The sequence below is a fragment of the Galeopterus variegatus genome, unplaced genomic scaffold, assembly GCF_000696425.1.
Source record: "Galeopterus variegatus unplaced genomic scaffold, G_variegatus-3.0.2 Scaffold1260, whole genome shotgun sequence".
NCBI lineage: Eukaryota > Metazoa > Chordata > Mammalia > Dermoptera > Cynocephalidae > Galeopterus > Galeopterus variegatus.
Genome location: NW_007727371.1, coordinates 312,105 through 325,692, shown reverse-complemented (window position 1 = coordinate 325,692; position 13,588 = coordinate 312,105). Strand labels below are relative to the sequence as shown.

Below are 13,588 nucleotides of genomic sequence, written 5' to 3'. Positions count from 1 at the left end.
GCAACCCTCAGTGTTGCCCCCGCACCGGGCCGGGGACCGGCAACGGGATTGCAACCCTCAGCGTCGCCCCCATGCCTCGCTCAGCCAGTGAGCGGGAACCGGTCTGTATGTGGGATCCGAACCCTCGAGCAGGAGCGCCACCGCGCTTCCCAAGCGGCGCACTATCCAGTGCGCCACCGGGCCGGCCCTTAAAGCAAAAAATTTTGAAGTAATGATAATTATTTGCTTTGTGTGTGTTAGTTCTTCTAAATTAAAAGTAACCCATTCCTTTGTGTCACTTATTCTTATTCCTGCTTGTGTACTTTCATGTCATGTTATTTATCAGTATAATTGAATAGTTTCTAGAGTGTGTACAGTCTTTGAAGTCTAAATATTTTTTGGAATAACTGGAGTAGGGACATGAAACTCATACATGGAAGTCAGTTATAAAAGAATACATGATCTAGAATCAAATACTAAATTGTGTTTAAATTATCAATGTTATATAGAATTTCAGAGATGGAAAAGATTAATGTAGACTGAGATAAAGACAGTGTCTTGAAGAATACAAGTGGAATTGGATCCTGTGTAGACACAGCTGGGCACATCTTTCTCAGGGGAACATTGGGCCTTCCACTCGTCATCACCCATTTATACAGTTCAGAAAGTTTCAAGATTCCTTGTTGGCTTACTCTTCATCCCCACAGTGATTTGAGCAGTACTGAGCATATAACGGATGCATGGTTAATACTTGGATTAAAAATTAATGAAGAGCATATATAATATGATACTATGTGTTACATATAAATGCATGTTACCGCATAATATAAAAAGCTGTGTTATTTTGTGACATATGACTGAAAAGTAAAAGGGCTTATTTTACACTTACCAGTACTTCTTATTTACAAAAGCAAGTGGTGTTCACCTTCAAAGACATCATCATGGGAGCTTGTACACTCTTTCCCATAACACTGCCATTTCTCAAAATATTTTTGGAACTCCTTTTTTGAATTTCCTTCATAGTCTGTGACTCGTTCTTTTCAGTATCCTCAGAATCTTTTTCAGCTAAGAGTGGGTTTGGTTGGAAGCAGGAGTCACTTAGGGCCAGGTATGGTGAGTAGAGGATCTACTGAGAAATGCTATTTTTGGTTACTGTTTTCAGTGACTATAAATAATGAAATTGTCTTCTAGCATTAAGCTATAATAAAATAACCAAATCTAGTTACCTTAAAACAAAAAATACATTGCAGATTTTTTCATTTTGAAACCAAGTCTGGGTTACTGTTATATAATTTTCCTGCTCCAAAATTGCTCCTGGCTTCCTGAAGCCCAAACGCTGCTCTGCCTCGCTCTCAGTGCCCCACCAGACCCATCTAGTCTTGCTTCCTGCACCCCTGCCACAGAGTCCTCGTCTGAGGCCCAAGTTCTCCGGTGTTCTCAGTCCTTCAACTTAACATGGCTGGGGCCTCCTCCTCTGGGTCCTGCGCATCACCCTGAAGCACCTTTCTTTTCAAGGACCGGTGCAGTGCCTTCTCCCTTCTCTTCTCTCCCCAAGTTCTGTTGAATTTATAGCAAAGCTCCTTTCTTTTTTGGGGGGGAATCTGTTTTTAAAAATCAAATAAAACAAAAAAAGCAATAGGTGCTGTACCAAGGAAAGCGCACACATGAACCTGCAGAATTTTGCACATGAGAAGCTTCTTCATGGACTTGAATTAAGCACCCTCACTCTAATCTGTACCACATAACGATAGGGCTTAATTGTATCGGGTCTTGCATCAGTTCTTAAATGTTTATAGTTGCTAATGTTACCCTTCCAACTAATTCTGAGTTTCTCCAGGGCAAGGAAATAGTTTAGTACTTCTCTGCTTTCCTTACAGTACCTACATTGATGCTGAGTGTGTGATAGCATTCTGCAAGTCATGAGATTTAACAGATTTTTAAAACCAGCTGCCTGACATTATTGCTTTAATGTTCAGTTTTTAAAGGAGACAGAGTCTTAGACTTTTTTTTAATGTTAATATGATAAAAAGCACAATATACTCAGTTACATATTTTGGGGAATCCTGTAAGCCCTCAGGTGACATCCCTAAAATAGGTTTCTCAGGAGATAATCTATATCTTGCTGTTTTGACATGTAACAAATACAGCAAAACTGGAGATGCCATAGATCCTATTATGTAGCTGGACAGATTTTATCCCCTTACACACATGAGGCATCTCCTATTGTTACGAGGAAAACCAATAAAGAATGTGCTATTGTCGTCCCCAGAAGCCAGCATAATCAAACTATAACATATATGGCGAACATTTGACGGGTACTTCCTTTTCAAATTGGCCAAGCCCACATCAGAACTTACACAGTGCCAACTGTATCAGGTTTGGGATATATATATGTATATATTTTTAAAGATGTCTGGTAAGGGGATCTTAACCCTTGACTTGGTGTTGTCAGCACCACGCTCTCCCAAGTGAGCTAACCAGTCATCCCTCTATAGGGATCTGAACCCTTGGCCTTGGTGTTATCAGTACCACACTCTCTCAAATGAGCCATGGGCCAGCCCAGGTTTGGGATATTTTTAATCATAAATTTAAACCCTATTTTACCAAAGTGCTTGCGTGTATGGCTATGCTAATTGTCTGGCTAGGTTAATTGTTGGAATCGTGCCAACTATGCCAATTGTGTTGCTAGGGCTAGGGCTCAGGCCCACAGACCCTTCAAACCCATTGTACAGACTGGGTCACAGACCCCTCGCATGCCAGGCCGGGTCACCAGACCCCTCACATGCCAGGCCGGGTCACCAGACCCCTCACATGCAGATCCATGCTAAGTAATTGGGAAAGATCCCAGGAGCCAGTGGCAGACAACAGCAGCTCAGTGTTCAACTTCCTCAGCAGCAGCAGCAGAGCTTACAGGTCCAGCAGCAGCAGCAGTGGTGGCAGCGGTGGCCTCTTGGAGCATCCCGGGGCCCTGGCAGCAACAGCGTCCAGCAGCAGTCGCAGCCTACCCACAGTACCCCTGGGGGTGTCCTGGGGGCACAGGGCCCCATGGATCAGAGCCACTCATCCTTTATACTTAAGTCCGATAACCGAGGACACCTGGGTGCGAGTCAGACAACCCACGAACACCTGTGTGCACATGCACAATTACATTAGACAATAACCAAGGAACACCTGGGTGTGTGTGCATATTTACATCAAATGCTCGGCAAAACTCCGAACCCCCCAAGGGACCCTGACCATTTATTCACTTTCCCTACGTTGGGGTAAAAATATTCTATATAATGTAACTTTCAGATTAACTGAGTGCTTAAAACTTGAACATTTGGTAAAATGGAGGATAGAGCAGTTAATTTACCCCTTATTATTGTAGCACTCCGTAGCTGACAAAAACGTGAAAGATTAGAGTGTATACACCCAGACATGTCCTAAAAGTCTGTTTGTTGGCAGTGGTGGATTTGTCTATGTGCCTTTTTTTTAACAGATTCATTTCATCTACTTATTTTTCTCATTTGCTCTTTCCTAAAAGCAGAGATTTTGATTTGTTGCAAATTACTTGAGGTTTTTGCAGGATAATGGCTTCTGGGTTCTTCAAGGGAGGAATTTCTGTTTTGATTGTTGAACCATACTTCAAAGATGATGTAAAGAATTTGCTGAAATATTCATGCCAAAACTCATTAGACTTTAATATATTGTGGATAATTTTACTATATTAATATCTTTGTTCTCTTCTATATCTAGTTAAAAAATCTAAGTTTAGAAGAACTACAGATGCGGTTAAAAGCACTGGACCCCATGATGGAGCGAGAAATAGAAGAACTTCGTCAAAGATACACTGCAAAAAGACAGCCCATTCTGGATGCGATGGATGCAAAGAAAAGAAGGCAGCAAAACTTTTGAGTCTAATTTCTTCTCTGTTTATTTTTATAGCTATTCTGGAGACCAAGAAACCACTAGAAATTGAAGAAATATTATGTTGTTTTTTTTTTTTAATCCTAAGATTTATGCTGTACAACTAGGCAAAGGCAGAATTTACAATCGTATCCACTATGTTTTCACTTTTAAATGATGAGAACAACAGAAATGTATTTCTCTTTTTCTGTCAACCACATACCAGCAATAAAACTGTTATAAAATGAAGGCAGTGTTTAGAGACCTTGAAAATCCAAAGCTATTGTTTAATTGTACAGCACTGAAGGGCTTTATGTTATAATATTCTTTATTCCTACCTAGTAGCCTATTTATTGTATCCCCTTAGGTAAACTTATTTATTTATGCTATTTCACTTTGTTTTGTTTTTTAAAGAGACAATCAGGATAGCTTTGGTGAAGGTAGGGTCATGTTAATAGATGATAATGTACAACCAAATTCTACTTTAAGCAGGGAGCTACGGGATACATTCCTTGATTTCCAGGACAGTTTTCCAGTAGAAGCAAAGCAATAATAACAGTAGTACCCAGATGGGCTAGGCATTTTTTACATTGAAGCAATAATTCCATTTTTACCTTTTGAAATTGTGTTTAATTTTTGATTTTTGATGCTTGGTACAAATAGAACTGTATATATTTAGGTCAAACAGAGCTAAAATGTTTCAAACCAAAGAAATCCATGAAAGCCTTGCACAAAAAAGTGTGGTAAATATTTTTAAAGAAGTGAAACCTTAAGACAAATGTAATTTGTTGATATTGTTTCATGTTTCATGTATAGGTCTGAAGCTAAACTGAAGCAAACTGTAATAAGCTCATCAAATCTATTTCTGTGAAAATGTGCTCTATTCTCACAGGACTTATTTTGTTGATTTCATTCATTTCTTGGGAATTGGTTAACATCATGTGCCTGATATTAACAAAATAGCAAAAATATTTGTAGTGAACTGTGCAAGCCTTGGAGACGGGGGGGGGGGGAAATGATTAAAACTGTTAGAAAGAAATTCATTTCTAAGCTAAATGAACATTTGTATGATTGAACCGGGACCAGTCATTTCCTAAGCTACATATGGCCATCTTGACAGTGTTTGTTCCTTTGTGTGTTTCATTACTATGTTTAAATCATAAAGACAAATAAATTTTACAGTGCCACCCAGCACATTTTATCTCGGTATTTTTTTTTAAACTCATGACCTGGGCTGTGTCTTTTCCAAGCAAGGAAGGCGTATTAGAACAGACTAGATTATGCAGCAGTAACAACCCTAAAACTTCAGTGGCTTAACATAACCCAGGTTATTCTTCACTCATGCTCCAGGCCCACCCAGGTTGGCAGGGCGCCCTGCTCCTGTCATCCACACCCCAGTACATGCAGATGAGGCCTCAACCAGCTGTAGTATTTGTGGCCACCACAGTAAGGGAAAGGTACACTGGTGAGTCTCATGCTCACTCCATCCAGCAGCGACATATGCCACTATATGGTATTCAGAACTAGTCAAACGGTGACTCCTAATTTCAAAGGAGCAGGGAAGTGCAACCTTACCACGTAGCTGGAGGGGCCTGAACAGGAAGTGCTGGTGAGTTCACTGATGTCTGCCACAGAAGGTATGTCATCTCTGGAAATCTTCCAGTCCTTTTAAAGTGGCATTTGTGGGCCCACCCCGTGACCCAAGGCATGGAGAAGGGGACCGGCCCACCCTTCCACAACCAGGCACACCTTGCCAGTGCCTTGGGCCCACCCGGTGACCCAGGGCATGGAGGAGGGTACCGGACTACCCCCCCCCCCAGCCAGGCACACCATGCCAGTGCCTCAGGGCCTGCCCACAGACCTGAGACATGGAGGAGGGGACCGGACCCCCCTCCCACAACCAGGCACACCACACCAGCACCTTGGTGCTCACACAGGGACCAGAGGCATGGAGAAGGGGACCAGACACGCCCCACAACCAGGCACACCACCACCGCCAAGGATCATGCCAAAAACATCACCTCCATGTGGTGGCCCCCCACAGCCACCACAATAACCAAGGCTGCCGCAAAAGTGGCTAGACACCACAACCACCACGCAGATGGTCCACCAGCCACTGGAATGCGTTGACACAAGGAGAGTCACCAGAAGAGATAAAGAAAGGAAGATGATGTCTCTCTCCACAAAGCCCATTTCAGAGTGACAGAAGAAGCATCTGCTCTATGATAATATTGGGGGACCTGATCACACCTCTCAGCATTGGACACATCATCTAGGCAACAAATCAACAGAGTAACCATTACTCTTTCAGAAGGAGAGAAGAAATCTCGGGTAATTAGAAGGGGGAGGGGGAGAGATTGGACAGGAGGCATAAAGAATAATTATGATTTGTAACAATATATATGCTAGTAATATTGACTTGATCAACATCTCAATGTTGAACCCCAAAAATATGTATAATCAATTTTGATTCAATAAATAAAATTTTTAGAAAAATTTTAAAATTAAAATAAAATAGCATTTGTACCCCAAATAATGCCTTGAAGAGTGGCATTTGTCTCTGCTCTGTTGAGTCCTTACAAATAGTAAATTGTGTAATTGGATACAAATTAGAAGATTGTAAAAATAGTGGTAAATTTGAAAAATATATGAAAGTTATTAAAAATGAAGACTGAATTTACAATACATGCTTCAGCTACATCCTTATTGGAGTCTGTTTGGGACAGCCAGGTGAGTAGATCTTCTCAAACACTCTACCCTTTTTTTCCTGTCTCAATAGCTTTTCTTTTCACTAACCTGTCCAATACTTTGTCTAATCTGATGGTATCAGACGAGTGATTTGCTATCATCCAAGAAAAACTACCCACATGAAATGGATAAGAAACTTATGAAAATGATTTCTTTATAGTTTGCTAAATTAAAAAATTTATGCAAATTAATTCGATGAGGCCCATTAATCATACTTACTAATTCATTCTCAACAAGAGCCCTCCTTTTAGAAATGTTGAATGTTTCAATGATGTAATCTTTATGTAAATAGACTTTATACCCTACTGTTATATCTGTGTCTATTTAAATATGTATACATGAAAACACACAAATGTATTTAAGAGAATTAAGAGCAATGGGCATTCTTGTATTTTAGAGCCATAGGAAACCCCAAAACATTTTAGGATAATCTATTTTAAAATTTTTCCTATCTTCTTACTCCCTGTTGCCACCAATCAAAAAAAGGAAAAGATAAGTTTTGAAGAACTACAAGCCATGAAAGAAACCTTCAATTCTAATTAATCCTTGATTAGTCATGATGCTTAGTAAAGAGAGTTTTCTACATATTTTAATGAGTTTAAGAAGAAACCTCTTATTTTAATCTTGGTTGCTGAGAACTTTCCAAAAATAAGTAAATGTACTTTCTGCCCACCCCCGTCCTTTAATAAATACAGTAGTATGAATGTAATTGAGTCAGGGTTTGATCTCGCTGAAAAGCCAGCATCATTGTGTATATTGTCCTGTAGATGAGAAAGTTTTTTTATTTTTACTTAATGAACTTAGATGACTCATTTCTACAAACTTACAATCCACTTTGACAACTTATTTTTAGAATAGTTTTACATTCAGAATATGAGCTAATTTAGCCAATATAAATTGGAGAAGAAAATATTTAAATGGATTTCAAAATAACGTCTATGTTGGGGGGCACTTACTATGTGTCAGACAAGCTTATATATATTACTTACATGCTTTTATATTTCTTACCTCTGCTTATTTACTGAATCACATCCCCAAGGTTTAAAATCATGCTATACTCACTGAAGGATATGTAGCTTCTCTAATGTAAATTACATAGTACATTAGTAAGATGTTTTTAACTTAGTCATAGGAAATCTTTTCAAGTTACTGACACATTAGCATTCAATAGATAATGCTATTTTCATTTCCTATCCTCTATGTTAAAGATAGATGATTAAAATAAGTTCTGAAAAGACTAATGATATTCTAAATAGAACATCATTTAAAAAAAATGGAGTTACATTACAGTACTAAACTATTGTTAGGCACAGGCATTTAATTAGGCATTTCATCAAAATGCTGTTTTAGAGTACTAGGTATTCTCTTTTTGGCACAAAAGGCTAGGAATCTGGGGTCTAATGAGGACTATTTTTGTTTGCTGTTTTAGTAATAGATGAGACCTGGGCCCAAGGGAGTTTCATAAGCCTTAATTGGGTGGTCTGGTGCCACTGAGTGGTAACTTGTCCTCCAGAGGGTCATTCAGCTTCTCCCTGTTCCACGTCTACACGGAACACCTCAACCTCAGCCAACCATGTCCCATTTCCATTTGGGGTCACAAAAAGACTCCAAGGGAGAAAGCAGAGGACCACCTCAATTTTTCCACCAATCTTGGAAAACCAATTCCAAATCCATGCTCTTCTCACACTGGACCATATCATTAGCTAGAGTATCTACCACTACTTTCTTGATTAAACTACCTAAGTAAAAATTGTTATTATTATTTTTTTAATCACATTTCTGCTCACAGAATTTTGCCTACCAAGTTGAGAACAAACTCTGCTTCGTGGCATTCAAGACCCGCAGTGTGCCTCAACTGACATTTAATGACCTCATCCTCCCATTATTGTTGTATTTGAACCTTTCCTCCCACAAACTGAATTACTTCCAAACTCTATTATAATTATCATATTTATCCTCTGAGTCGTAAAGTTCCTGAAAGCAGACTTGGTGTTTATCCATCTTGTTTCTTCATGGTGCTTGCCAGTATATTAGATATAACTTAGTATTAAATACAGTTTGATTGCATACAGTGAGCACAAACAACAAAATTGTCATCTTTAATCATATAGGCTGTCTCCTTAGCATCAGATAATCACCATAACAACAACAATGTATCAACCATCTTTTGAGCATTTACTGAGCCATGAGCTTTTGATACATTATCTTAAAATTTCACAAAATGTGTATTCCTTATGATGAAAAAGTATGATAGAAAAGATTGGAGAGATTAAATGAGGTCACACACCTAGTTAATGCCAGGATGAGCTTTAAATTCCCATTGTGTGCTCCAAAATCTTTGCATTTTCCACAGGTCACATTCCCTAATAAACACATGAGGTCCAACTTTAGAATGTCGGACAGGGTTGCTAAGCCTGCCTGCTGGTCTATCTTAGGAGGTGGCTCTTCAGTTAAAACTTAGGAAAGGACCATTGTTTAGCTGACTTTACCTTTTTCACATCTCAATGGAACCTACATTTTCTGAAATGGCATCCTTTCTAGACATAGAAAGATATGCAGGGTGCATTTACTCAAGCTTCCAAGATGAGTTGTACCAAATGATTTTTTCCTTTATTAGAATATATGTGGAGTTCTTGTGCCTTGAAAACTATGTTTTTTTGTACACTATAATGTATTCTGTTTTCTCCCTTACCAGTCTTTCTTTGATAATGGGTACTTTAGAAAAACATTAACCAGCATAGTCAAAGGAGCCTGGCATCAGAAGTTACATGATTTGGGTTCAAATCCCAGTTCTTCCTTTATACCTTTGTTGCCCTGGGCAAAAATAACCTTTCAACCAATCTGTGTTTTAATTTCTTCACCTGCAGTAATGCAGCAATGGTGAAGATCAAATGTTCTAGAACATGTAAAATATTTAACAAAGTTCCTGGCATGTGACACATAGATACTAGCTTAAAAAATAAACCTTTAACCCCTTTCAGTTCAGTACATTGTTTCTGCAAGAATGAAGAAAAAGACTCTGTTCAAATGTATGCCCCTAACGTTTTGTTTCACTAAAGTTTTAGCATTCTTGGTCCTTACAAATATGAATCATGTAATTGATTTGGTCCCAATTTACTTTGGTCCTAGAAAGCTCAAAATCAAGTTGATATTTTAACAGCTTTTGATCTGCATATCTACATTTTGTCACCGCTCCCAGGGTGACAGAGACGCAAAGGATTACTCAAAGCCCATTTCTCCAGAGCAGTGAGATGCTCAGAAGCGGTTAATCCCAGGATCAATTATTTCAAGAGAGAAGAATTCCTAGGAATAACCCTGAATTAGGTTTTCTCCCAGTTTTTATTGTCCAGGCAAGAAAGTTACAGAAAAGGAACACAGGTTGTTACAAAAAGAACAATGAGATAATTGTCATGGCAACACTTAGTTCCCTAAGAAACTTAGAAACAGCTGGAGGTGAGATGTGGAACATCCCCCAACCACCAACCTTGAAGCTTTTAGCTCACATACTTTCCCATCATTAGGTTTAGCTGCAGCAAGGACTGCTCTTAGAGCAAGCACTTTTGCTGTGTTACAATTTTTTATCTACAACAGAGACTTTAGTCCTGGGAAAGTTTTCCCAAGGTTAGCATTTCTATGTGAAATTCTAAAAAGTTAGGCCCTGTAAAATACATTTGCTTTATTAATGTTGGTATCCTCCACAACATTTCCCTGATCCTATATTTATAAAAACTAAAAATAGTTTTACAAAGGGAATATCTGTAGGTATGAACCTTTCCACAATACTTAGAAGGATATGGTTCCCTATCATGTGTAATCTTTGTATCTTCCCATAGGATTCTTGAGTGTCAAGGTGATTTATTGTTCAGAACCTGGACCTAGTACCCTGCTGGAATCTTCCATATAGGAGTATTGCCACCTGGAAAAAATTAAGATTCTAGGGTGTAAGGTTCCTAGAGACAGATAATTCCTGTCCTTCGTCTTCTGGAAGGAGCCAAGATAGAGAATACCATAATGCCCTTGGCTCTCGTATTTCCTGTCCTCATGCCCTGTTCAAATCACATTTACACAAAGACTGAGCTGGGATGACTAGACAAGAACCTTCCAGCCCCAGGCTGGCAAACAGGTCAGAATCCCTAAAAACAAATCTATCACCTCACTCTATTTTTCCATTTTTATTCTATTCATAAACCACTTCATATTCTCAATGGAAAGAGAAGGACAAGAAGAAAATAAGAGAGCAGAGAGAAACAGCTTTTTTAAAGCATGATACAAATGACAATTTTAACCAAAAATTACAAAATAGTGTCATACCCCACATTATGAGAAAGCACTAAAAGCTAATGAGTTCTAAAATTTTTCTAGTAGAAAATCCAGTGCCTTGCCCATGTTTAAACCAAGCAACTAGTTGTCTTTTAAATTTTTATAGAATTTTCCAAGGTGAACTGTAATTAGTTGAGTGGAAGCTAAATAAAACCTGATACTGAAGCTCTCAGCTTTTAAATATTCTCTTTCTAATGTTCCAGTGTATACAGAACATGCTGGATGAGGGCAATCCTACAGCTGTGCATTTTTCAGCCTTTCCATTTATTCCATGACAGCTTTCTTTCCTGTTTAAAAGAAAATATCCTTGGCAAAAATATTTAAATGAGAAGGCTACATAATAGCACTTGGAACAGAAGTCTTTGATGTTTTAAAAAAACCAAGGTATACTGAGGAATCTGAAATGTAGAACTGATTCATTATTAAAGAATCTGTGCATATTTATGAATTCATTCTCTGTTGACCTTTCATAAAGTATATAGAAATTTATTGTAAAAGCACACCAGCTGATGACCATAAATCAGTTTACATGCTTAGAATGTGGTCTTTGAAAATTATACCTTATATTAGAGCCTGCTATTAATGGACTAATTAATGAACCTGGGTCTTAAAATTTTTCAGCAAGTTTTTTTGATTTTGAGGGTAAATTAATTGCTTTAAGAAGTGAGTGGTGATTTGGATATGATTTGAATTTGAATGTGGCAGGCAGTCATAGAAGTCCAAGCAAAAATATTTTAAAGTTCCTAATGCAAAATTATTTCAATTTCACACAAATTTAATGGGTTGCTAGTTTTTTATTCTCGTGCAATGAATCCTGATGCCTTGCCCAGTCCTCTTTCATTTACGCAAAGCAATGATGGTAAATATATACAATATATGCAAATATATACAACATTTGTCCATGGCACCCATTTCTAACTTGGGTGAAAGGAAAGAACAGCTTTTCCTAGCAGAAAAGGCCTATTATCCTAACTCTGTTCAATTTGAAGCAAATTTATTTCTTTAGTTCTTGAGGTTGTTATAAAAGACAAGAAAGATTATCTCGTACAGATTGGCAGTACTGAAAGGTAGATATCTTTGAAGTTCTGCCACTAACTTGCTGCATGACCTGGGTGAGTTACCTAACCGCTCCTATAAGTCTCACCTTCTTTATTGAGCAGAGAGGACAACTTCAGAGAGTTACAAAGAGTGAATGAAGCATGCAACTGAAACCCTTTGAACACTACCTGGCACCCAATGAACATGGGCAACTTGCACTTTCCTTACTCATCAACAAACATTTATTGAGCACCAACTGTGTGCCAGCTTCTGTGCTAAGTGTGGAATACAGAAATGAAGGCAACATGGTTCCTGCCCAAGAGCTACTGCTTACAGCCTGGTGCAGGGTATGGGTACCTGAGTGCAAAAGAAAGATTCAAACAAAGTCCTTTGGTAGGAGGGATTGAGGAAGGCTTCACCCAAGAGTTACCTGAACTGGGTTTTGAGGCTTGAGAAGGCAGGAAAGGGAGAAGGGCACTGTGGGGACAGCAGAGCATATAGGAAGGCAGATTAGAGGGAATATTTAGTTTACTTTTCAGTGCCTGAGAAAGTTCATTACACAATAAAGCATTTAGTGGAAATGCATTGAGGATAATTTGTCTTGCTTACTCTCTCTGTGTCCTGTGATTTAGGAAAGATCATAGAATCATGTGGTCTGTTTTTGGTTTTGTTTTTGTTTTTCCAACTCAGAATGATTTCTAGATAAATTAATTCCGAGTAATATCTGGCCTATTTCCTGGTTCCTATTTCTACCAGTCACATTCAGCTGTACTCATTTTTATTCCTTTATTTGATAAGTATCTAGAAATAATGATGTCCACAAATACTTGCTGAGGTCAGGTGTTGGGGCAAAGGGAGCAGACAGATGGGTAGAGAGAGGACTGGCAGCAGCTTCTGAGGAAGCCGTTTCAAGTTCAGTTCCTCAAGTCAGTTCACCAGCTGCATGCCCTGAGTGAAAAGCTTATTTTTTTGTCAGCAGTTTTCTTCTCAGTCCATCAGCATTTCCCACTTTTAATTAAGGCAGTTTACAAAGGAGGATGCATAAAATATAAGAAAGTAGCATAAATTAAGAACAAATGAGAAAATATGAAACAAAGTAAAAACAAATTAGAGAAGCACTCTGGAGCCATGAATCATATTAATGAAAAATAAATTTGGTCTGAAGCTTCCTAGAAGCCAAAGTGAAGAAGGAAACCAGAAACAGTTTGCATTGTCTAACTATGCTGTCCAATATGGTAGTCACTAGCACTTGACATGTGGCTAGTACAAATTGAGATGTGCTTTGAGTATAATATATACATTGTAGTTCAGACAGTACAAAAAAAGGTACAATATCATTTTTATATCAATTACATATTGAAATGATAATATTTTGGATATGTTGGATGTATCTTATTGAAGTTAATTTCACCTGTTTCTTTTTACTTTTTAAAAATGTGGCTACTAGAAAATTTAAAATACATGTATATCTCACATTTGTAGTTTGTGTTATATTTCTTTTGGACAGTGATAGTCTATTAGATAAAAGCATCCATCAAATGATGAATGGATAAATAAAATATGGTTTCTCCATACCAGAAAACATGAGTCAGCAATAAAAAGAAATGAAATGGGT

The 13,588-nt window shown here is 38.3% G+C and overlaps 1 protein-coding gene across 1 annotated transcript in view; it reads left to right on the top strand.

Moving 5' to 3' along the window:
* STK3 (serine/threonine kinase 3) overlaps nt 1-4,875 on the top strand; it is a gene marked incomplete at its 5' end in the record, with an annotated part of 136,276 nt that extends 131,401 nt beyond the window's left edge. Inside the window, one exon of the mRNA XM_008575940.1 lies at nt 3,718-4,875. Within this exon, the coding sequence (XP_008574162.1) occupies nt 3,718-3,876 (159 nt within the window). The remainder of the gene's footprint in view (nt 1-3,717) is intronic.
* Nucleotides 4,876-13,588: the final 8,713 nt, after the last annotated feature.